This window comes from Cyanistes caeruleus, unplaced genomic scaffold, assembly GCF_971803275.1.
Source record: "Cyanistes caeruleus unplaced genomic scaffold, bCyaCae1.hap1.1 HAP1_SCAFFOLD_65, whole genome shotgun sequence".
In the NCBI taxonomy this organism is placed as follows: Eukaryota; Metazoa; Chordata; class Aves; order Passeriformes; family Paridae; genus Cyanistes; species Cyanistes caeruleus.
In genome coordinates, this window is record NW_028255884.1 from 2,401,141 (window position 1) to 2,426,026 (window position 24,886).

The following is a 24,886-nucleotide window of genomic DNA, read 5'->3' on the forward strand; positions in this document are numbered from 1 at the left end:
TGCGGGGAGGATGGCCAGAAGCCCCTTGGCCTTTGGTGGTTGTGCTGAAGCCACAAGCCCTCTCCCATCCAGGAAGCACCATCTGTGTCCTCCTGCCCGTGTGTTGCTGCCTGGGTTGCTGGGGCAGATCCTAAGGGGCCGGGGTTGTGGGAAGCCCTGAGGAGCTGGATGTCAGAGGCCATAAGCTGCCCCCAGGCACCCGCCTTGTTCCTGAAACTCGTCTTCTCTGGTGCTTTCCAGGAATTTCCCTCAGCAGATGATTAGAAGGAGGCCCCTGTAATCAGGTGTGTAACCCTGGCCCTGGCATTAGAGAGCTGCGGGGCTGGGCGTGTGCCCTCCCTGTCCTCGGGATTGGAGCCCATCAGCCCTAGGCCGTGAGCTCAACTGCCTGGGTGTTGAGCCTTGTTCCTCTTGCAGTGGGGAACACCAAGCTCTGTGGCTTTAGGCACGAGTGAGTGAGAGGGGCAGCAACTTTGAGCCCAAGAGGAGCCACAGTAAGGCCCTCTGGGCAAAGCATATTCCTGGCATTCCCAGGGCAGGGATACATGAGAGTGCGGTGGGCAACTTCAGGGTGCCATGGCTGGTTTGTGCTGGGCGACCTCCCTGTGTGCAGGGCTGGGTCTCTGCTTTGCTGTTGCTGGCCTTTTGCCATTGTGCTCCTTTGGCTGTCTGGAGAGAGGGGCAGCCCTATAAGGAGGGTGAAAGCCCCTGTCTCCAAAACCTCAGGGTGGAAATGCAGCTCTCCTGGCCCTCATGCAGCTCTCCTGGCCCTCAGCCCACACTGTAAGCAGGGCAGAGCTTTTTCCCCTGCCCCTGTGGCTTTCTGCCTGCTGCTGGCCCCTGGGGCTGTACTCAGGGTGAGTGAGTTACTGAGGGGATGGCTGGTGCCCCTGGATTTGCTGACGGGACGTGTGGGTTACTGAGGGAAAGGTGGGTGCTGCAAGTGATGCTGAGGGGACGTGTGAGTCACTGAGTTGATACTAGGTTCTCAGAAGAGATATCCAGTTGAAAGGAATGAGAGAGATTTCTCTTTACAAACAAACTGTGGGTAAAGCTAGGTACTGAGAGATGGAAGAAGCAATGCGTGGAACCATCAGATCCATAGGATAAGAAAAATGGGGGGTATGCATTAGAAGGGGGTCTGTATTAGGTGATTTGGGAAGCCTGTACCTCTCAAATACCTCCACCAATGGGTAAAGAGAGTGGGAAATGCGGCCAGGAAATTAGGAAAAAGAGGAGTCTGCGTCCACTAAAAATTTGAGAGACCCCAGGGGAATTCTTCATGGCCTTTCCCTTTATTCAAATAAAGTAACAAGACTCGTGTGTCTTCTTTTTGGATATAAACCTCTGGAGTTCGTGGGTTAATTTTCCTGACGTAAGTGCCTCATGCATCACTGAGGGAAGGCGGATGCCCCGCGTGTTGCTGAGGTGTCATGAAGGTCTCTGAAAGGCATGAAGGTGCCCTGCATGCCACCCTGGGGCCATGAGGGTCACCGAGGGTGGCAGGTGCTCAGGATCCCACTGAGGTGACATGGGGGTCACTGTGCAGAGGTGGGTGTCTGTCGAGTCTCTCAGGGTACATCGGAGTCACTGAGGGAACGTGGGCATCACTTGAGGGGGACACAGGCATGCCGCGTGTGGCTGAGCAGACACGCCGGTCCCTGAAGGTACCCGAGGGCCGCTGAGGGGACGTGGGCGCTCCCTGAGGGACCCGGGAGGGGCGGGCGCGTCCCCACTGCGCAGCCGCCGCCGCCGCCGCCGCTCCCGGCCGCAGGGGGCGTTTCCCGCCCAGGCGCGGGCGGCCCCGCCCCGCCGGTCCCCTCAGCCACGGGGCGGGAACTCTTCAGCCCACGCAGACACAGATCTCTGCTTATTTCTTTATTTTACTGTAATAAAAGTGCTTTATCTCACCCCGCTGGCCGTTCTCCGTCCTATCCTCTTCCCTGTCCCAGTGGGAAAGAGAGTGACAGAGTGACAGAGTGGGCACCTGGCACCCAGCCAGGGTCGACCCACTACACTCATTTTGGCACCTGAATGTGTGGTGATATAAAGTTGGTGAAATGGACGATAGCAGGAGCCTCGAGGGGCCGGGCTGGAACAGCAGAGGAGTGCATGCCTGGGGTGGCAAAGAGTTTAGCAATGAGCCCGAAGCTGTGGCAGGAGCAGCATGGGGCTGGGCAGACCCAGAGATGTGGAGCTAAAAGTGGAATAAAAATCGGGATCAGCAGCAGAAACAGCAGGGGCTGGGCAGGCCTGGAAGGAGAAAGAAGGTGGAGGGGGGGATTGTTTTGGGTGTCCCCTGGCTGTCACCTGTGTAATGCCCTGGCAACAGCAGCAGCTGCTGGGCTCCCACAAGCAGCCATGAGATGCTCCCTTTCAAAGGGGGTTGGGGTCCTGGTTTTCCCCTGAGCACCCAAGCACATGGTGAGGATCCCTCCCAGAGTGATCGGGTATTGAAAGGACCCAGTTACATGGCTACACTTGTGAGCAGAGGCTCACCCACAGTAAACAGACACAGTGATGGAAAAGTTGTGCAATAGCAGTGGTTCCTCGGGGCAGCAGCAGTCCAACGCCAAAACCTCAACTATTTGCCCTTTGAGCCGTGTCCCCCAGCTAAGAGACAGCCACAACCCCACCACCTGTCCCTCCTCCCCCAGGCATGACTCCCAAATGCTCCTTTCCCTTGGCTGACTCCTTAGTGTGGGATGTAAGAGGTCTCAGCCACGTCTTGTTTTCTTCATGACCTGTATTTTGCCCCTGGACAACCACTCCCTTCACAGAGTCTTTCTTCCAGATGGGAAACAATTCCCTAAAGAATCCAAAGCAAAAGAAGTGCCTCTACTTTGCTGTATTGAGATAAAATTAAATGCTAAAAAATAGCTAAAATATAGAATAAGAAAAAAATTTCTTAGCTTGTAATGGCCCAGCTCCTTATCAAATTCAGGGATCACTAAATTTCTAGCTAAATACAATCTAACTCATTTTCAACATGTAAACAAGACAGCCAGTCCTGTCCTGCTGGGTCCCAGCAGTGCCTCGCAGCAGTCCTGCATCCATGTCAGGATGCTGGCCAACACAGAGCTGTCCTGGAAACTAAGGCAGCTGACTTGATGTTTGTGCAGGTACCCAAAGGTCAAACCCAGCGCTGTTCCCTCAGGATTTAGCAGTCCTGAGTGATCTCCCCTGAGGTCGCCCACTCCTTGTGGCACCAGTTGCTTTCCTGTGCAATGTTCTACCTGCCCCAAGAGTAAAGAGGGAGCTGGAGAAAGAGCTTGCCAGGCTGCTCTTGATCCTTTCCCAGCAATCCTGGTTAGGGGGAGAAGTCCAAGCTGGCTCAAATGTGTAAATGTAACAGCTGTGCACAGGAAGGGTCAGTGGGAAGGATGATCCAGGAACCAGTGGCCTGGCAGCCTGAGCTTGCTACCGCGCAAGGCCTTGGGGCAGATCCTGCTGAGTGCCATCCCATGGCATGTGCAGGGAACCAGGGGGTCTGCTGGAGGGTGGGAAAGCTCTGTGGTGGGATGGGAACAGTTGAGGGTCCTGCTGGGGTGTTGAGGAGTTCTGTGAGTGTGTTTTGGGGCTGTTTGTGTTGGTGGGTGTGTTGGGGAAGGAGTTGTGTGTAAGTGAGAGGTCTAGGCTGGAATTTGAGTCAGTTTGACAGGAGCATCCATGGTTTGGCTCAGCTTTGGTTATGGAGGACATAAGGAATATCTGTGACTTTTCCTGTTAGTGGTCCTGCTTCTCATGCAAAAAAAGAAGAGGGGAGAGCTGTAATTTACTGGCCACCTAGATATCTGTACCAGGGGGAGGATTAGCCTTTTTGCAATCTACTCAATCGTTTGGACTACTTTTGTAATACTGAGTGAACTTTCATTCCTTGAGAGCTTTAATTTTTCAGAGAATTAGGATATTATCATCCCTCCATAGAAAAGCAAAGGTTTGCAAACGAAAGAATGGCCTTTTTTTAGCCTCTGTGTAGTGCTTTATTTTGTAAAATGACTCTCAATGGATGATGTTAAGGCAAAGGACTTGCTGCTTTGAGATGGGAAGCAAACTTGAAACTCTTTCACATTCTCTGGCCATTCCAATTAATTGTTGAAGTCTGCAACTTGTAGGAAATTCTTGAGTTGAGCAATGGGGAAGGTCTCATGAATTGAGGATTCTTAAATGCCAGATCCTTCTGTGCCTTCCCCACAAAGATGTTTTATAGCTGCAGGGAATGACATCAATGGGAAAATAATTCCCACATGTAATTAATCTGACCAAGACTAAGCGTTGCCAGCAGTTGCTCCAGGAGCTCCTGCCAACAGCCCCTGCAGGAAGGAGCCCAGCCCCCAATGCACGTGGGCTTTGGCTGCCCTCTGGCACAGAAACCCCCCAGGGGCACAGGGCTCTGGGGCAGGAGAAGGGCACCAGCACTGCCAGGGCTTGGCTGGGGTGGCAGGTCTGCCTCAGTGGGGACACTGCCACACCTGCTGATTTCAGTGCTGCCAGGCCCCTGTGCAGATTCTGTGCAAGGCCCCGTGCCCTTCCTGCTGCGGCTGCGTCGGCAGCCCTGGGGGCTCCTTCTGCTGCCCTGAGCCTGCAGAGCAGGGCAGCGTTTGCTGATGGTTTGAGGCATTCCTAAAGATCCTGTTGGGCTGTCTTAGACACTTTGGGCAAGGGATTCCTTCCAACCTGGGCCACTTTGGGGGGGATGGGGGCAGCCCAAGGGCAGGTGGCAGTGTGTGCAAGGGGCCTTTGTGACACATGGTCACCATGGGATGGAAAGGGACAGGGTGTCAGAGGGCCCTTTGTGACACGTGGTGACATAGGAGCTGGTGGTGACAGGGCCATGCCACAGTGCCCAGTGCACGCGACGGGACAGGACGCGGCAGAGCGGTGCTGTGAGGAGCCCCCGCACAGCGCCCTCGTTTGTGTCGGACCCGGAGCTTTTCCAAGTCTTTCCTTGTACAGGTGACCTCGTGGCAAGACTGCGGGCCTTGGTGGCCCGTGGCTTTCCCGAGGCTTTTCTTTTGCAGGTGCCTGCGGGGCAAGACTGCGGGACTTGGTGACCCGTGGCCTTCCCAGGACTTTTCTTTTGCAGGTGCCTTCAAGGCCAGACTCCGGTACTTGGACCTGGAGCTTTTCTGAGGCATCTCCCATCCTTCTGGCCTCTGTCCTCAAGGTGAGACTGTGGGACCTGGTGACCACAGTCATTTACGAGGAGTCTCCAGTCATTGTGGCAGGAGCCCTCGAGACCAGACTGCAGGACTTGCTGTCCTATAGCCTTCCTGGGGCTTCTCTCTCGCAGGTGCCTTCAAGGCACAACTGCAGGACTTGTTGACTCAGAGATTTCCCACGGCATCTCTCTTTAAGGTGCCTTCAAGGCAAGATTGTGTAATGGCGGGCATATTCCTCAGCGTCTTCAAAGTGTTCAGGGGGAAAAGAAAGACAGACCCTGGACCTGCCCTAGCACAACAGCCGGAAGAGCCAAAGAAGTTCCAGCCACTGCAGGATGGTGAGTGGCAGAACTGGGCCACAGGGCTGATGGCTGCAGTCAGCTGGGCCCTGCCCCATCCCATCCCATCCCATCCCATCCCATCCCGTCCCGTCCCGTCCCGTCCCGTCCCGTCCCGTCCCGTCCCGTCCTGTCCCGTCCCATGTGGACATGCCGAAGGACAAGACAGAATAGGGGCTGGGGCTGACCCCTGGCAGTGGCCCTGCTCCATCCCCTGAGCCACCCCAGGGCTGTCCCTGCCTGGGGAGTGCAGGGCTGGGCTGTGTTCTCCAGCCTCTCCTGCAGCCCCTCAGCTCTGGCTGCTCTTTGCCAGATGCAGCCATGGAAAAGACACAAGAGCAGGAGCCTGCCCGTGGCCGCTTCCGAAGAGCAGCGCAGGTACCTGCAGCCATCCCCACCTGGGCTGGGCCTGCTGGCACTGCTCAGCCCAGCAGTGGAGCTTGGAGCACTCCATGGAACATGCCTCTCTCCCCTGTCCTTTGTTCATTCTGCACAGAGGTTCCGCAAATTCCTGCGCATTCAGCGTAGAAGGAACACCACAGCAGCAACTGAGGGCGCAGCTGAGCCTGACTGCAGGCTGACTGAGCTCCAGGCAGAGCCTGATGTCAGCCCGGATTCAGCTGAGCACTCACAAGAGTCTGATGCTGCAGTGGAGTTTGACAGGGCAAAGGCTGACATGGCAGGGACTGAGGGCATTCAAAATGATGACACCGGAGAGACTCAGGGCATCGCAAAGGCCAACAGGACACTCACTCCCACTATAAGCCAAGAGCTCATATGGGATTATTTCAAGGACCCTCGTATTTCTTCTGACGTTGTTGAGAAGAGAGCTGCTTCTTCTGAGCAGCAGGTACCCAGTCAGGTACTGGAACTGGAGGTCTCCCACGATCCTGTGCCCCCTCATGCCACATCCACAGGGCCCCCTCAGCCTTTGAGGCCAGCACAGTGTGATGGGAAGGGAAGCACTTCTTGGGGGAAGCTGGGGAAGTTGCTGCCTTGGACAGCACTCCAAGTCTTCCCCATGCCTCCTCCAGGTGCCAGCTACTGTGAGGAACATTCACCAGAGTCTGGTGTCCCATGTCACTGTAGATGTCAGGCAGCAAATTGACATTATAAGGCTGGCTGAAGAACACCCTGCTGATGTGGTGCTGGCCCTCCTGCACTGTGCCCCATCGTGTGACAGGTATGGGGCCCACGTGCCTTGAGAGCTCAGGGCTCACCAGCCTTTAGGGCCCATGGCCCTGCACAGCCTGTCCAATGGGCTCTGCCCAACAGGCAGAGAGGTCCAGGAGCCTCGGGCCCCTCTGTGTCCTGAGGCTGCTGCCAGTGCTCCTTCCCTGCCCCTCAGGGCACCAGGGCTCTGTCACCTGGGTCCCCACAGCTACACAGGGCATTGCTCTGTGACTGAGACACCCCTGACACAGAGCTCTGATCCCACAGAGCTGCTGCCATGATGTGGCAAACCATAGGCTCGTCGGGACCAACAGTAGAGAAAGTGCTGCCAACACTGCTCTGTGTGATGGAGAACTGGCCCCTCTGCAGCACCTGCACCTCTGATGGAGACAACAAGGACGTTTTTCCCTTGAGTGTGAGTTTATGGAGATGGCCTTTGATCACCTGGAGCTTGCTTTCCCAGGAGCTCTCTGTCTTCTCCCTGCCTAAGGTGCTGGGCTGAAACCTGGGCTAGGGGCAGGCTCAGGGGGCACCAGGCCTGCTGCTCCCCCTGTGTCTCCCCTCAGGCCCTGTCCCATGGACACCTCGGCACTGAGCACTGCCTTGGTGTGCTTCTTTTGCAGGCAACTCTGGTGCTCTGGCTGATTGTCCAGATGCCACAGTGCTGCGAGGCGATGATGCTTTATTCCGCCCGCCTGTTTGTGGCTCTGCTGTTCCATGTTGTCATCACCACCCAGCAGATGCCACCAGTGGAAGTTGACAGCTTCTGGAAAACATGCCGGGAGCAACACCGCCTTCCCAGCAGCCCCAACAGGTGCCAGTCCTCCTGTCCTTCCCATGCCCTTGTGGCTGACACCAGTGCACTCAGTGTGACCTGGGCTTTGCTCTGCACACAGGTTTGCAGTGCAGGCCATGAAATCTCTGCTCTGCCGACTGCGGTGTGAGAGTGTGGTCATGGAAATGGGACGCAAGCGTGGCTGGGACACGCTGCTCTGTGCTGACACCCAGCACTATGCCGTGGGTCTGCTGGCCAGGTGAGCCTCACTTCTCCCAACTGCCTCTGAAATCTGTGCCCTGTGCCTGGGGTGTGTCACACAGTCCCTGTGGTCCTGGCCAGAGGGCCTCGTCACTGAGGGATGGCTAAGCAGACTGGAAAAGGCTGAGAGGAGGGTGCCCAAAAGGAGCCACTTCCCAAAGCACCCATGGTCCCTCCAGGGATTCTGGGGAAAGGCCAGATCTCTGTGACTCTTTCCTGGGAGAGGTTTGTCCCCCCACCCCCCCACCATCAGGGTCTTGGTGCTGTTTTCCCCTGACAGGGAGATGCTCCGTGGCTTGATCCCCTTCTGTTCCCATATTGCACTCAACCTGCTCAAGTCACTCAGAAGGGAGGAGCCATGCTGTGATCTGTCCTTCCTGGCATTCCTTGTGGAGGTGAGCCCGATGGCCAGCACTACCTCGCTGAGCTGCCTGCCAGCCCTGTCCCCTTGCATAGCCACAGGTGCCTGGGACGGTGCCCGTGCCCTGTGCTGCTGCCTGGGCCCAGCCCTGCCCAGTTCCGGGCTCCTGCCGGCCGGCTCCCCTGTCACTGCCCTGTGCCTTTCAGGTCCTCGAGTGCTTGGACTTGACTAAACACGGTGACAGTGTCCTTGAGATCGCATCAAGGCACCTGCAGAGCGAGTGCAGACAGAGGCGTCGCCTGGCGCTCAGAGGCCTCGTGGTGCTCAGCAAGGAACCCTCGATGGTGAGGACAGGGCAGCAGCTGAAGCTGTGCTGTGGAAAGCAGCCCCTTGGGCTGGCTGGGCTTCAGGAGCTGAGGCAGCTGCTCCCAGCTCTCCTGCCTCACCTGCCTGAGTGCTTTGGGACAGGCCTTTGGCCTCTGGGCCTGGCAGCAGAAGGGTGGGGTTGCAGTGCCAGGGCGGTCTTGGCACTGCAGCCATTCAGGGCTTCCCAGCTCAGCCTTGTGTTCCACACAGGCCATAAGAATGTGCAGCCTGTCTCGAAGCCTTCAGGAGCTGCTGGGTGATGCAGATGGAGATGTAGTTGGCATGGCCCTCCGTGTGTTCATCAGTATTCTCAAGAATAAAGACATCATGATATGCAGCACCACTGCCCCAAAGCTGGCTCAGGCACTCCTGCTTCTCTTTGACCATGTAAGGCTCTGTGCCCCCAGACACGGGCATTGGCTGCTGCCCAGAAACTTTGTATCTTACAGATTTCTGGGCCTTTGCCCAGGTGAGCCTGGGGGGATTGGTATTAAGGTCTTTTTCTCTTCTTTTCCTCCAGGACCACAGCCATGTACAGTTGCTCTCCCTTGATCTCTTCTTCAAGGCGATGGACTTGGTAGTGGATGAGGGAAAGAAGCCTCTGGAGAAGATTTTGAACCAGAGCCTGCTTCCACTCTTCATCCACTGCCATGATGAGAACCAGCATGTGGCAAAGGTCAGGTTTTGTGTGATGCTGGTGCATCCCTGAGAGGGGCATTGGCTTCCTCCTGTCCTGGAACCTCCCAGGCTGCGGCTTCCTCGGGGCCCTGTCACCCAGACAAGAGTCCTGTGCCCTGGGGCTGCAGTGCCATCTCTGCATCTCTGCTGCTCTCCAGGCCTCTCAGGAAACGCTGCTTCGTGTGGCCGAGTTCCTCAAGAGGAGGAATCTGAAGCAGCTGATTAGGAAGGAGCAGCTATCAAAGTTTGCTGAGTGTCTGGTAAGGGCAGCCTGGAATTGCTCAACTTTGAGAAGCCCCCTGGTCCCGGTGCTCAGTGTGTGGGGCTGGCAGCTGTGGCCCCTGCCCGGTGCTGCACCCAGGGGCACCAGCCTGCGCCCCACACGCTGCTCCCTTCCCTGGGCCGCACGGCTTCTTCTCCAGGCTCCTGTGGCCCCGAGCCGGGTGCCAATGGAGCCCCACACTGGGGCTGCGGGCAGGGGCGGCACCGCGGCTCCCCGGGCAGCAGCCGGCCCTCTGCCCCCTCCAGAGCCCGGCGCCAGCGGCTGCTGGCCGGGCCTCAGGGCTGGGCGGGCACGGGAGGCCGGGGCTGGCCGCAGGCAGCGCCCGGCCGAGGGGCAGAGCCCGCGCCAACCCTTCCCTCCTGCCGCTCTCTGCAGCTGGCACAGGACAGGAACCGAGCGGCCGAGCAGCTGCGCCGGGCCCTGCCGTACCTGGACTGCCCACAGGAGCCCTTGCAAGAGGCGGCCATCAGGTTCATCGGTGAGCCACGAGCCCGGGCTCCCTCCCCGCCCCGCCGCAGCTCGGCCCCGGCCCCGGCTGCTGCCCCGGCAGCGGCACCCGGGCCCGGCGCCCTGGAGCCCCGGCTGCCCTCGGGGCTGCTGCTGCCGGCCTCTGGCAGCCGTGCCCTTGGGCTGAGTCAGGATGCGGCAAGGGCCCGGGCTGAGCCCTGCCGGGGCGGGAGGCCGTGTGGCCACAGGGCTGGCAGCGCCGCTGGCAGGGAGCTGTGCCGCTGGGGCCCTGACAGGCTCTGTGTTCCCAGGGATGGCCGGGCAGCACCTGAGGGGGCAGAAGAAAGAGCTGCAGGCCCTCATCGAGGGTGAGTGAGGGCAGCGGGCAGTGAGGGGCTGGCACTGGGGGATCTGAAATGCCCGGGCAGGGAGCTGTAATCCGTGCCACGGCTTCAGAGGGCTTCTCTCTCTGTGTGGACACCTTGGTGGTGTGGGAATATCACAGAGAGATTTCAGGGATGCAGGGCGAGAGATTTGGGTGGTGATGTAGTTGGGAGAGATTCGTATCCAATACCTTGCAGGTGGTCCTGTTGGCCCCTTAACTCCTGTGGCCACAGTAAGAGCAGGCTGGGATGGCCCTGGCAGGACATTCTCCTAGGATTGCCACAGATCTGGGCTCTGATCGTGGCTTTGTACCCCTCTCTTCCAGCACTTCAAGCCCTGAGGAGAGATGACAACCCTTCTCAGTCAAACACAGATCTTCGGGAGATATTCTCTAAAAGAGCTGCAGAGCTACGTTTGTCTGCTAGCTTAGGAGAACCAGTCTTCATTTAAGATGCTGTGGAAAATGAGACTACGCTGAGACCAGAAGAGACCAGCTGGAGCTCCAGGCACTGCTGATGACTTGCACAGCTGAGCCTGTGGGAAGCTTGCATGGCTTCAGCCCTCTCCCCCTGCCTGTAGATAGCTCTGTCCCTGCAGCCCTCAGACACTGCCCATCCCTTCTTTTTCCCTCCACTTTCCCTCCCTTTTGGTAGCTCCCTCCTTCCAGCCCTCAGACACTGCCCATCCCTTCTTTTTCCCTCCACTCTCCCTCCCTTTTGACAGCTCCCTCCTTCCAGCCCTCAGACACTGCCCGTCCCTTCTTTTTCCCTCCACTCTCCCTCCCTTTTGGTAGCTCCCTCCTTCCAGCCCTCAGACACTCCCCATCCCCTTTTTTGCCCCTCAGCTCATCCCTTTGCTTCGCATTTCATCAATAAACAGTTTTCCTTTTTCACTTGACCTGCATCTGTGTGGAGCTGAAGGGTCACAAATCCAGAGCGCTGTGACACACAGGCCCCTCCTGCCGTTCTCTCCTGCGCCGTGTTTTGTGCAGAGACGCAGAGGAAGGAGCGCAGATCAGGCTGGAAAGGTCCCTGTGCTGAAGGCCCGGCTCCACAGCATTGTGGAGTTCAAGGTGTTACTGAAGGCCAGTAGTGGGACAAGGAGCCTGTGTGTGTCAGGGACCAAAGTTGTGTCTAAGGCCCTGCCGTGTTCTGTCCTCTGTTGTGCATGTTGAAAGGTTAATGAATAAAGCCAGGTTCAAAAACCCTCCTGGAAAGGCAAAATCCCAATTTCAGCAGCTTTTTCCACTTTTGCATTGCAGGTATTGATGGATCTACTGGAGAGGGAATGTTCATCCCAAATTTCTGCCCGTTTTTCTAGGAACACTCCAATGACAGTACAATGCCATGTGTACTGATTCAGTCTTCTGAGGTTTTTTGGGTTATTCTTTTTTGGGATTTAGGGGTATGGAAGGTGGGGAGAGAGGCAGGACACAATCCAGATCCAAAAAAATCCCATACAGCACTGGAAATGAGGAAAACATAGTGGAAACAAGAAGAAAGGTACTGGGGGAAAAAGGATTTTTAAGAAGGAAAAATAGGGAAAAGAAAGGACATAATTCCAGACAAATCCACTGGTAAAGAATAATTTGGAGGTGGAATAGGAGAAATTCCAGCCCAGCAGGCTACCAGGGCCTGGGAGGGCCCAAATTTTTTATTTTATTTGGGAACTTTTTAGGGCTTTTTAAAAATATTATTGGATTTTTTTTCAGGAAGATCCCCCTTTTCCTTTCTGATGGGACTGGAAGGCAACTCCTGCTCCTGCAGTGCTGTTTTTGCCCATCCTCATTCCTGAATATTCTTAGAAACGTCTGTAAAACGGTGAAAATGATGATGGACTGTGGCCTTTTTTCATTCTCAATACTTGTGATGCTATTGGAGTGAAAAGAAGAGGGGGAAAAAAAATAAAAAATGGGAAAAAATATTTATAAATCAGAATTTCACCATCTACCAGTGCCTGGCTTTTTGTTACAAAGTTTATTAAAAAGAAAAAAAAGGTGGTTGCAGTGGGTGACTCCCTTCTGAGGGGAACAGAGGGCCCCTCATGCTGACTGGAGCCATCCCACAGGGAGGTCTGCTGCCTCCCTGGGACTCGGCTACGGGGCATCACTGAGAGACTTCCTGGGCTGATCCAGCCCTCTGGTTATTATCCACTGCTGCTACTCCAGGCTGGCAGAGATGAGATTGAAAAGAGGAGTGCCAGGGCAATTCAAAGGGACTTCAGGACACTGGCTGAGTGGTTGATGGGGCAGGAGCACAGGTAGACTTTTCCTCAGTCCCTTTGGTGGCAGAAAAGAAGTGAAAGGAATAGGGGAGCCCACATTATCAACAAGTGGCTCAAGGGTTGGTGTCATCGGCAGAATTCTGGGTTCTCTGATCATGGGGCAACTTTTCTGGCACCCGGCCTGCTGGAACTGGATGGGCTGCATCTCTCTTAAGGGTAGAAGAATTTTATCTTATGAAGTGGCAGAACTCACTGAGAGGGCTTTAAACTAGGTTTGAAGGGGGAAGGGGATGCAGCTGGGCTGTCTGGAAGCAGCCCCAAGGGTGGTGAGCCTGAGGTAGGGGTGAAATCAGTAGCCCAGCTGAGGTGCATGTACACTGTAATAAATGAAATTCAGCCAAATTTATCAATAACAATTTTATTGAAAAATTTGCAAAATCAAATGATGAAAACAGCTACAGTCACGGTCAGCTTTGAGCTCAGGATCGGTGCTGGGTGAACTCTGAACCAGCCTCTGTCACACTGATTCCCCCAAGTTCACTGCCTGTCTTTTGGAGAGATGAGTTTTGATACAGTTTTTACAGCTTGAGGCTGTGCAGTCTCAGTTTTTTCTTTCTTCTGAAGTTTGTTGCATATTCATATTTTCTGTTGGTTTTTTAACTAAGTTTCCGAGAAGGGAGGAAAAGTCTGAGTAGATTTTATGAGAGCTGAGTACTGAGATGCACGGTCCGGAGAATTTTTCTGTTGGATTGTTAACGAAGGTTCCGAGAGAGGGGGAGAGTTACAGGAACTGGGTATTGAGATGCACAGTTGTCCTGGGGTGATTTTACCTTTAAGATAGCTTCGGGAGCTGGGAGGAAGTTGAAGCTGCGAGAGGCTGATAAGAGTTTTTCCTCTGACCAATTATTGGTCATTTCTGAGAATTGGCGGTGGTTTTAACCATTGAGAAGTGAGATCAACTTGTGAACACCACCTTAAGATGTAAAGCCAGGGTTCTTTTGTTCTCTTTGGTTTCCGGCTTCTGATGAGGTAACAAGGCTCTGTCTCGGCCTCCTCCCTCCCCTCCAGGCTGGACAAGGCCACAGAGGGTGGGGGGAGAAACGGAGAAACGGAGCCGGCCAGCCTGGCTTGCTTTGCAGTTTCTGCTGCTGAACTGAAACCTGACACCACGAACATCTGCAGCTTTCCAAGACTTTAACTCTTTTACTACCTGGATGAGACTGACAGATTACTCCTTTTTCCCAGAGAGAGAGAAGGAGGAGAAAGAGAGAGATAACTTGAAGAAGACATCATAAAACCATCAAAGACAGTGAAGAAAAGAGTTAAGTTTTAGATGAGGAAGAGAGAATAAAGAGATGCTATAATTAAGCTGAAATATTTTTCTATTAAAGCTATGGAGATGGACAATAGTGTTCTGAAAAAGAGCTCCTTTAATTCAGAGTATATTGGAAGGAATAGAGTGGTTCAAAGTGTGGATTTTGAGTAAAAGGTGGAGTAATTGTGATACACTGAAGTGCTGGAACAGAGGGGAGAAGTAATAGTTGAAGATTTGGGGCCTTGAGAGGCAAAGAGAAAAATTTCTGTTTCCAGGGAGGCTCACAGAGGCAGATGAAGAAAACTTTGCCTTTGAATAACTCATCCTTAAAAATGACATCCCTAGACTCATTTGACCCATAACACACCTCAGAGCGATGTGAAATGGGAGGAGTGAACTGATGACAGATTTCCAGGCAGCTGGCATCAGAGAAATAGAAAGCTATAACAGAAATAGTTTTCTTGTGAGAAACTCCGTAGATTAGCAGAAGAAGACTTCTGTTTCTCTACGAAGACTGATGAAAAGACTCTAGCAGGAATTGGGACTGTTTTAAACACCAAAGTTCCAAAGTTTTTTGTCTCTATGCTGTCATGTGAACAAGGGAATGGTTGGGTAGTGGGGGATATAAGGGTTTTCTGGAAGTAATTCTAATTTTCTTATTCTTGTAGTTTTGTTAATAAACTTCCTTTATTTCCTTTTAAGTTTTAAGCCTGTTTTGCTCTTGTTCTAATCCATATCTCACAGCAAGAAATAAGTAAGTTTTCTAGTAATTTTTTAGTTACTGCTTTAAAACCACGACAATGTGAAAGAACAATTCCTCTTCTTGGTTTAAAACCAAAACTGCAACATTTAAAGTTGTTTTATTAAGCCGTGCAGACAGAGAGAAGACTGTGGACTAAGGCAATGGCTGAGGTTGCTGTATCTTAAGGAAGAGCTGTCAGTACCAAGTTGTTACTCAATTTTTTGCTGCTTTGGGCAGAATATTCAAAAGATAGACAACTTCTGACAAGCAGTAATCCTTTGCTTATACCCCAAGTATTTGGATGCTTCAGGACATTTATCACAGCTGCCAAAACTGGATTCACAACCTGTGGGTTTCAAAAGGAGAGCGAGATTTTGCCTGTTCTTGCTTTGGGAAAAGGGGAAAATATTCTCATTCCTTCTTCTCTTTCTTTGCCTACATCTTTTTCACCGACTTTTGACTGGACTCAGCTCAGTGATAAACCATCCACAGGAGCAGCCAGGGCTCCTTGTGGCTCTTTCCTAGTGAGGAAGCTGTGCTGAAGCCACACCTCCTGTAAAATGCACTCAGCATTTTACATACTGAGCTTTCCTATCAGCCTCCCACATCTCAGCCATTCCGTGCTGGGAAATGACAGACAGGGCTGCAGAGTGATGGGGGGAGGAGGGGAGAGGAGACAGTGCTTCGTTTAATTATCCCACTTCAGCCTGATTGCTGCAGTGGTATCTTAAAAGTGAAAAGATTTGGAAACTAGATTTCTGGTAATTAGCATTGAGAATATTGTAATGCCAGCACCCAGCCTCTTTCACCGAGGATTTACTTCTCTGGGATGAAATTGCCAGGCTCTCACATCCTCTGATCTCCTCAGAGAACCAGCTCTCACACGTGCTGGCAGACAGCATCTCTGGGCTCAGGGTCAGGGGCAGGTAGCAAAGAGGGGACTCTGTCTGTCGGGGCTGGGGAAGATCCATCTCGTCCTTCAGGAGGGAGCCCACGGTGCCAGTGCTACAGCAGAGTGTTTGCAGGCACTGCTGTCACCACATCCTGATGTGAAACTGCTGCCATTTACTGCCCTGGCTGAGGCTGGGGTCCAGCACACATAATAAGAGAGGAGCTTGAAGCAAGTAGTCAAGAGTGAAGGGAGTGTGAGTGTCAGATATTGATGATACAGCGTGCCCAGTCTGCAGCTGCACTACTGGGGGAAACCGAAAGAAAGTATCACAAAAGCAGCAGGCATCACAGATGGCCTTTCACTCTTCAGCAGAGAAGACATTTTGTCTTCTAAAACCTTACCTCTGATAGTTTTTCCCATCTGAAAACTATTTGGGCCAGGAGCAGCACCCAGGGACCTGCCCTGCCTGGGGGAACTTATACCTGGATCTTATAACTAAGTATCAGAAACAAGGGCACACACTCTGTATTCCAGACTCCAACATTTTATTCTTATTCTTAATTTTCCATGTTTTAAGTACTACTAGGTCTTCATCTACTTCAGCTTCTACCTCTTCTTCCTAATATTCCTATTCTTATTCTTTATCATTTCTTGGTTTCTGGAGGGTCTTATGCAGGTTTGGGGAGGGGGGGGGTGTTGGGTTTTTTTCTTTCCTACTACTACTTCCTAAACACAACTTTCTTTTCTTTTGTTAGAATTGTGTGTGTTGCAGTCCAGCAGGCCGCCATCGTGTCCTGGGAGCAACACCTCCTGTCTGTGTCCATTCCTCATGGCCAAAGTGCCCCAGGATCAGCATGGAGTCCTTTCCTGAGGAGAGGAAATGGCCTTGGAGTCCAGCAGGGAGGAGCTGGAGCCAGTGTCCCTGCAAAGGGCCAAGAGACGTGTGGCTGTGGCCCTCGGGGACCCGGTGCAGGGGTGCCGCTGGCGGTGCCAGGCTGCCGCTGGGAGCCGATGACTTTCCAGGTGCCTTCCCGGCCGGACGATGGGCCGGGATGCGGCACTGAGCCCCGGCAGCGAGGGTCCCCCTTCGGGTGCCACTTTGGGCTGCCGTGTGCCCTCGGGGAGCCACCCCATGGGTGCTGCAGAGCGGCCGGGGCCGGCTCGGCCCGCAGGGCCAGCGCAGAGCCAGCCCAAGAGCGAGCAGCCTTTCCTGTGGGGAAGCGGCTGCCCAGGAGAAGAGACATCTTCCACCATGGCTTGGGCTGCCACAGGGACAGGCCCGGCACAGAGTTGCTCTTGTGGGCACAGCTCGGGCTCCTGGCACTCCACCCAAGCTTCTCGAGGGACAGGCAGCAAGATTCCCTCTCGGGCTAAATCTGCCAGTCTCTGCTGCCTGGCCTCTTCTCCTTCCTCGTGCAGCTCCAGGACGCTCACCTCATCCCAGTCATCGTCCTCCCGCTGCCAGGCCTTGAGCTGGCTGCACAGGATGTCGCAGTATCCCCTGCTGTCCTGAGCCAGCTCTCCATCACTGTCATCATCCCAGCTGGACCTGGAGGATTTTCTCTTTGCTTTGCCTCCAGTCACCTCCTGGCCATCCTGGCACAGCTCTTGCTTGCGGCAAGCTTCCCAGTCCAAGAGTGCCCGGCGGCTCGTGCCTTCTCCTGGGGACAGCCGCTGCTCAGGAGATTCTTCCCAATCTGAGAATTCCTGACAGTGATCGCTGTCCGCCTGCCACGGCTCCTGCTCCCTGCACTCGCCCCACTCGGAGACAACTGGGGAGGGCTCTTGCTCCCTGCCCTCATCCCAGTCCCGCAAATGCCAGTAGCTCCCCCATACTTGGACCAGCTCTTGCTCAAGGATCATCCCACTCAGAGAGCTCCTGGCAGCTCTGGGCTTCTCCTGGGGACAGCTGTGGCTCAGTGCAGGCTTCCCCTGAAGTCCCTTGCTGGAACTTGTTCATTTCTCCTCGGCAGAGCTCTGGCTCTTCCTCAGCGCAGGACTCCACGGCTCCTCTCCTCCCTCTGCTTGCCCTCTCAACTTCCTCCTGCTGCTCCCTCAAGGCCTGGGCTCTCTGTGAGCCGGGCCAGGGCCTGGGGGGCTGGGACTTGGGCTTCGCCTTCTCCTCCTCCGTACCTGCAGTCCTCTGGCGCACACAGGTACCTGGACACAGCCACTGTCCTGGGACTGACCCGGGCCCCACAAGCCCTTTATATACCCCCCAGCCGGGGCGGGGCTCTGCTATGTCACAATGGACTTTGGGCACCGCAAGGTCCCGCGTCACCACGGCCCCTGACAACCCGTGCCTGTGTCACAAAGGCCACCCTGGCACCCCGTGCCTGTGTCACAAAGGCCACCCTGTCACCCCGTGCCTGTGTCACAAAGGCCACCCCGGCACCCCGTGCCTGTGTCACAAAGGCCACCCCGGCACCCCGTGCCTGTGTCACAAAGGCCACCCCGGCACCCCTTCAACAGCCCAAGGCACCAGGAGTGGCCTGGAGCAGCCCAGGCCTTGGGGGATTGCAGCCCCTTCTTCTGAGCCGCTCCTTCAAATGATCAGGAGTGGCTGGGGCCAAGTGAAGGTGCAAAAGGAGACCGTGTGTGTCTTCGTTTGAAAGACAGGGGCCTGCTAAGGGAGGCAGGAGGCTCCTTTGCAATGGAAAATGTAAACCCCCTCCCTCCCAATTATTATCCCTTTGAAAGGCACTCTCTGGCAAAGATAGGAGGACAGGAAGAACAGTTTGTGCTGCTTTTGCATGAATTGCTATTTGGTGAGCAGGGAAGAAGCCCCTCATGGAAATGATTTTACTGAGAGGAGCTGCTAAGCGAGAGCTGCCCCTGTGCCAAGCAAAATCCAAGAGCTGGCTAGCTGTGGGAACTGACTACCTATTAAAGCATTTAAAAAGCTGGATCCACCTCTGTGAGACTGACATTTTGCAGACAGGCAAGCCAGGGAAATCTCTCTCTTGCTTCCACCTTTGAGGAGGTACCCGGCTGCCGGTCGGGCCGGGCCCCGCTGCACTGCGGCCCTTGCAGTCGTGCTGACAGTGGCCACAACAATCCTTAAAGCTTCAGGGTCCCCTGACACCCGGGCAACCGAGGAGGAAATTAAAGGAGCGGGTTCGCTGGAGTCCCCAAAACCAACTGGAATAGGAAAATCAAGTAGGGATGAGGCCCATAAAGCCTGTGCAGCACAGGAGCAAAGTGCAAAGACCAGGCCTAGGGGCAGACACAACAATATCTAGGGGAGGTGTGAGGGCGCAGTCTGAGGGCATGGGTCCAGACACAGACTGGGGTTAGAAAGGTGCAAAATACTGCCACGAATTGCAACCAATCAGGGGAGAGACACAGGAAGATTCTAGAAACATAACTTTCAGTGGGGTGACTTGATGAACGTATGAATTGCCATCAAGCCTTTGGCAAGTGCTTCCCAAGGCTTGAACTCAAAGCCTGCTGCTTCAGGGCTGAAGTCTTTCTGGCCCTGTGTCCCAGAAGGGCTGAATCGCACAGGCTCGGCCTGGCGGGGCCGGGCTGGCCCCAGCAGTGACCGGGTGGGGACGGGAGGCTGCGGGACCCCGGCTGAGGCTGGGCCGGACCACGGCTGCTCACACCTTGCCGAGCCTAAGCCGTGCCCCGCTGCCGGCCCCCGCTGAGCTGGAGTCCGCTGGGCTCCGGGAGGAGCTCCGGGTGGGTCCAGGCCCCCTCGGCCATGGCCTGTGTGGCACATGGTAATTGAAAGAAATTGGCCAGGAGACAAAACTCCTGTTTGATGCCTTTATTAGGATTCAGCTCTTGGGGTGTGGGGGGCCGAGGAGTTGTTTGCACCACGGCCATTCCCACACTGTCAGCTCCAAGAAGGAGACACAATTCAGCTTTGCAGCACACACTGCAGAGCTGGGGCTTCCATCCTCATGAGAGTAGCCAGGGACCTGTCATCCTGGTTCACTGTCTAGGGCTGTCAGTCCTTTCCAGTCCTCTTAGGTCATGGTGATGCAGGAAGATGGTTTCTAAGCAGGTTTAGTTGATGCAGGGAGATGATCTTGCATCATAGCTTGCTCAAATATGTTTCCTTGTTTTTTTATTCCTCTGTTAGCTCGTTGTTTTGGTGTCCTGCATGCCTTAGTTTGCATTTTACTCGGTTACACAGCTTCCTGGGAGTTTCCTTGTTCTAGTGTGGCACAGCGACCATGGGAGTTGCCTCCTTCTGTGGCATACCTTTCTAATGGGTTGCTTTTGTTAGTTGGATTTAGCCCCCATGGGAGCAGCTCTGTTACTAGGTAGCAGGGAAGTAAGGGGAAAGGGTACAGGAATGTCTCATAAGAACCTTTAAAACACTTCAGAAACTGGTAAGTAATTAACATTACTAATAACCATCGGAGTAAACAAGGGGTACAAGGTTTACAAATGGGATAAGAACATTAACTGTACCTAACTAAACACAGTATTTTATCCGGGGATTTCTTGAGAGATTTTATTCATGACATGTGCCTGCAAGGATGCAGCACCTCTCTGAGCTGGGGGAGAGGCCAGGGCTGCACAGGGGGGATGTTGTTGACAGCTCCATGAGGACGCTCTGGGACGCTGCCCTGGGGTGTCCAGCGCAGTGGGGATGGATCAGCCCCTGCTCTGCTGCTCCTTCCCGTCTCCCCCAGGGACCTTGCAGAGCCCCAGCCATGCTGTTTGCCCCCAGCCTGCCCACGGCCAGCCTGGGGCTGCTCACGGGGGTTTTCTGTGCTGAGCTTTGGCCTGGCCGTGTTCTTGAGAGAGCCTGGGCAAGGAGCCTGGAGCCCCCAGGCCCTGCCCTGAGGCGTCAGCGCTGCCCCAGCAGTGCCCATGGCCTGTCCCTGCTGCAGCCCCGGCACTGCCACCCCCAGGGCTGTGCCCGGCCCCGAGAGCACTCAGGCCCTGCAGCAACACCAGGGCCAGGAGGGCAGCGGGGCAGTGGCACGGGAGCAGCACTGGCAACACCAAGTGCTGCTGCTCCTGGCCACAGCTGCTGTGCCAGCACTGATCTGCCCCCAGCTCTGCACACAGACACTGCTGCTGCAGCTCCAGAGAAGGGAACAAAAGGGGAATCTCTGGAGAAAACTTTGCTGGGAGATCCTTTCGTTCATTTAATGCCACCAAGAGCACAGCCCCTCATTGACACAGTCTGTGGCCTCAGGGAAGGTGAAGAGAAACAAAATGAGAAATGGCACAAAACAATGACATTTTATTGAAGACAATTTTAAAACACAAAACTAAGTAAATGAACCTCCTAAATGAAACCACCAAGAAGTATCAAAGATAAGTTTTATTACAAGTTATTTGCAGGAATTGGCCAGCAGTTTAATGTTCCTGAAATGATCCAGTGATCATTCTCCACACTGCAGCCTTGAGCTCCTGGTTCCTCAGGCTGTAGATGAGGGGGTTCAGGGCTGGAGGCACCACCGAGTACAGAACTGACACTGCCAGATCCAGGGATGGGGAGGAGATGGAGGGGGGCTTCAGGTGAGCAAACAGGAGAGTGCTGATAAACAGGGAGAGCACAGTCAGGTGAGGGAGGCAGGTGGAAAAGGCTTTGTGCCGTCCCTGCTCAGAGGGGATCCTCAGCACAGCCCTGAAGATCTGCACATAGGAGAAAACAATGAACACAAAACAGCCAAGTACCACACAGGCACTGACTGCAATGAGCCCAAGTTCTCTAGTGTAGGAATTGAAGCAGGAGAGCTTGAGGATCTGAGGGATTTCACAGAAGAACTGGCCCAGGGCATTGCCATGGCACAGGGGCAGGGAAAATGTATTGGCTGTGTGCAGCAATGAATAGAGAAAGCCACTGGCCCAGGCAGCTGCTGCCATGTGCGCACAAGCTCTGCTGCCCAGGAGGGTCCCGTAGTGCAGGGGTTTGCAGATGGACACGTAGCGGTCGTAGCACATGATGGTCAGGAGGAAATACTCTGTTGCAGCACAGAAAACCAAAAAAAATACTTGTGCAGCGCATCCTGTGTAGGAGATGTGTCTGGTGTCCCAGAGGGAATTGTGCATGGCTTTGGGCACAGTGGTGCAGATGCAGCCCAGGTCGCTGAGGGCCAGGTTGAGCAGGAAGAAGAACATGGGGCTGTGCAGGTGGTGGCTGCAGGCTACGGCGCTGATGATGAGGCCGTTGCCCAGGAGGGCAGCCAGGGAGATGCCCAGGAAGAGGCAGAAGTGCAGGAGCTGCAGCTGCCGCGTGTCTGCCAATGCCAGCAGGAGGAAGTGGCTGATGGAGCTGCTGTTGGACATTTGCTGTGGTTGAGCGTGGAGACCTGTTCATGAAGAAAAGTAGTAGTGACAAATCAGGAGAGACTGGGATCACCCACCTTTGTTCCTGCTCTGTGAAAACTTCACCCAGGTCCCTGACTGAGCTCCAGCTGTGCTGTCTGAGTGTGCCAGGAGCAGCCAGGCCTGTGCCTGGGGACTCTCCAGGAGCCATCCCTGCCCTGCTGCCCTGGGTTTGTGGCCATGCAGGAGAGGGACAAGGCTGGAAATTCAGGATTTGTCAGAAGAATCACTCCTAATGCAGAAGGGCTTGTTGCCATCTGCACACACACTTCTAAAGTATAGCAGAAGTTGGTTTTAGGAATTGTTTTACTGCCCAGAGATCATTCCTGGTTCTCTGAGGTCAGAAATCCCCAGCATTTCTGCTGCACTCAGAATTTCCCACTGAGAGATGTGAGAGGCAAAGGATTCCCTGTGGCTTAGGGAAGGTGAGGGGCTGGATGGGCTTGTTCCCAACTGCCCTGGGTTTGCACCTTTGGCTGGAATCAGAGCACAATCACACTCCTGTGTCACCCTGGCATAAACCAGACCCTGCCCAGAGCAGAGGGATCCCTGAATGTCTCACCCTCTCTAAAGGTCTCTGGGCAAGGTCTCAGCACCCCCCTCTGCCAAGGACACTCACGGCTCCCTTGGCAGAGCCAACAGCATTTCCTCAGCTGTGGCATCTCTGCCCTTCCCCATGGGACATTCAGGGAACTCTGAGAGGCTCTGGCACAGATTTGCAGCCAGGAGGGCAGCTCAGAGCTTGGAAGGACACAGCAAGGAGATCCCCAGGTGTGCCCATGATGGGATCTCAGGGAGGGGGCTCAGCTCATTCCCCTTTCCCATGGACTGCTTTGCCCACAGCCCCACAGGTCACAGGGAAGCTGGGACACCCCATTCCCATGGACACACCTGCCTGGCAGCAATCCCAAGGGCAGGGCCTGACTCAGCTGCTGCAGATGCCAGAGCCTCCCTGAGAGCCCCAGATACCAATGACAATATCAGAGCAGTGCATTTAGGCTGTTTAGGAGCCTCCCAGCAGAGAGACTGAGCACCCAAACTTACAATTCTGGCATCTCTGTAAATGCTCAAATATTACTTTGCTTTTCTTGGTGTGTCCCTTTCAACTCAAAATGTTCTGTAATTCTGGGATTACAATTCCTCTTCTGCTTCTCTCATCCCCTTTGTTGTCTATAATCAAAAGAGAAAAAACCCCCAAACCTTTGCAACAGTGTTAGAACAGTAAAGTAAAAACCAGACCTTTATTGGAAACTTCCAGGTGTCCCAGTGGGGTTGAGGCACACCCAGCCCCTTATTTCAACAATTTATTAAGATTGATTAATTAGGATATTTAATAGAAACATTCAATAGGAGATTCAGCTGCCCCAGTTACATACCCCAGGGTCAACCCATTGGAGTAGGTCCAAGGGTTTCTTTGCCCCACTTTCTGTTATGACTGTTCATATTCTGGTTAAAAAACAAAATGTTCTTCTTGTAGCTCCTCTCCCTGATGATAAGACTATACAGTATTTCAGAAATCTATTTAGAAGATGAGATTATAGTTCTAAAATCTAAGAGAAAGGTTAGGAAACATACCAGAATTAATTAAAGATAATAGTTACATAAGTATATAATAGTAGTTTAATAGAGTTAATTAAGGATTATCATTTTATAACTATATAATAATAGTTTACAGATCTAAAAATATATTAAACATATATAAAAAGCAAAAATCTTTTTGTCATCATCCCAGCTTTCCCACCCTGCTTAAAGAAAGAAATTGAACACAGTCTCAGGAAAGCTCCTGATCTTTACATCAATCCCAGGCTCACCTTCTTTTGGGAAGTGTCCTCTGGAGCTGTGCCCAGGCTGGACTGGAGCTGGGAGCAGCCCTGCCCCACACAGCCCCACACAGCCCCTCTCAGCAGCAGCCCCTGCCCTGCTCAGGGCGGCTCCTTCCCCCCACAGCTTCTCCCCAGCACCGGGAGCAGCTCCCCGGGCCGGCTGAGAGCTGTCCCTGGCAGGCAGCAGAGTCCCTGCCCCAGCACAGCGCCCTGGGCTGCAGGACCCTGCTCTGCAGGACAGCCCTGGGCACCCCTGGCTGCTCTGCACAAGGGACAGGCAGAGAATGTACTCACAGAGTCTGTAGGCACTGGCATGTTCCAGCTTTAGGAGATGGCTCCAGGAGCTGCAGCTGCATTGTCCTGCAGCCAGAGGCTTCCTGTGCCAAGGGCTGGCAGGGATTCTGCCCCAGGCACTTCCCAGCACCTTCCCAGCCCTGACTGATTGAAGCTCTCTGTGCCTCTGGGCTGTGCCCAGGGTGGCTGCAGGCAGTGCCCCAGCCCTGCTGGGCTGGCAGAAGAGCTGCTCAGCAAGAGAAATGTGCTTTTGAAGCTCTTCTTGGTTTCCAGGAGCTGCCTCTGTGCCAGGAGCCCGGCCCAGCTCAGCAGCACAGACACAGCAGCAGGACTTTAATGAGCCTCTTGGGGCTTTGTGCTGAGGCCCTGAACATCAGTCCCTGACAGGGAGGGGAAGAAAGCTCTCAAGAACTCCAAGTCAGAATCCAACTCCAAAGTTTCTTTCACTTTTAATGGGTCCCACTGAGGGACATGACTGAGAAAGTGTCCCCAGGCCCCAGGCAGAGCAGAGAACTGGAGGCACTGATGACAGCTGGGGACAAAGAGAAGCCAAGGCTTGGTGCCCTGGGCCACAGCAGCCAATGCTGTGCCAGCAAGGGCTGTGAGGAGACACCTTGTCCTGAGGCCCTGGGGCCTCCTGGCACAGCCCCAGCAAGGCTGGCCACTGTCACCCCCTTGGCCTGCCCTCAGCATCCCCCCTAGCCCACATGCCAGTGGCCTCAGGGATCTGCTGGAAGGAGTCCCTGGGGAGCCTTGCTCAGGAATGGCCCTGGGGGCTCCTTCATGCTCCCAGGGACTGCAGCTTTTTCAAAGGACTTTGGATTTGCCTTGGAGTTTCTGAGAGCTTTGTGCAATCCTGGCCTCCAATTATCTGCTGTAATTAGTCCTTTGAGAGGCTTTGTCAGTAACAACACTCAGTGGGGCTCATTAATGCTTCAAGGTACTTCAGGTTCTTAAGGCACTTTCCTTTTTCCTTCCCACCCTGAGTCTCTGAGAAGTTTGTGCAATCCTGGCCCCAATTATCTGCTTTAACGAGTCCCTTGGGAGCTTTGCATTGACACTCAGTGGGGCT

The 24,886-nt window shown here is 54.2% G+C and overlaps 3 protein-coding genes across 4 annotated transcripts in view; 2 read left to right on the forward strand and 1 right to left on the reverse strand.

Annotated features, from left to right (window-relative positions):
- Positions 1-24,886, forward strand: part of LOC147647168 (uncharacterized) — a 61,686-nt gene that overhangs the window by 24,672 nt on the left and 12,128 nt on the right. The gene's annotated exons all lie outside the window — the stretch shown is intronic.
- On the forward strand, positions 1,792-11,125 carry LOC147647169 (maestro heat-like repeat-containing protein family member 7). 2 transcript variants are annotated; one of them, XM_086872537.1, is made up of 16 exons: positions 1,792-5,167; positions 5,359-5,500; positions 5,814-5,878; positions 5,997-6,362; positions 6,535-6,683; positions 6,941-7,088; positions 7,297-7,487; positions 7,570-7,707; positions 7,990-8,104; positions 8,277-8,414; positions 8,647-8,823; positions 8,957-9,112; positions 9,273-9,374; positions 9,773-9,875; positions 10,156-10,212; positions 10,554-11,125. In XM_086872537.1, the coding sequence occupies exons 2-16, from the start codon at positions 5,383-5,385 to the stop codon at positions 10,676-10,678; spliced, it is 2,148 nt and encodes a 715-aa protein (XP_086728663.1). In that variant the 5' UTR covers positions 1,792-5,167; positions 5,359-5,382; the 3' UTR covers positions 10,679-11,125. The 2 variants fall into 2 exon arrangements, with proteins under 2 accessions (XP_086728663.1, XP_086728664.1); XM_086872538.1 differs by having other exon boundaries at positions 5,997-6,350.
- Positions 20,726-21,658, reverse strand: LOC147647170 (olfactory receptor 14J1-like). The gene has a single exon (XM_086872539.1). The coding sequence runs from the start codon at positions 21,656-21,658 to the stop codon at positions 20,726-20,728; it is 933 nt and encodes a 310-aa protein (XP_086728665.1).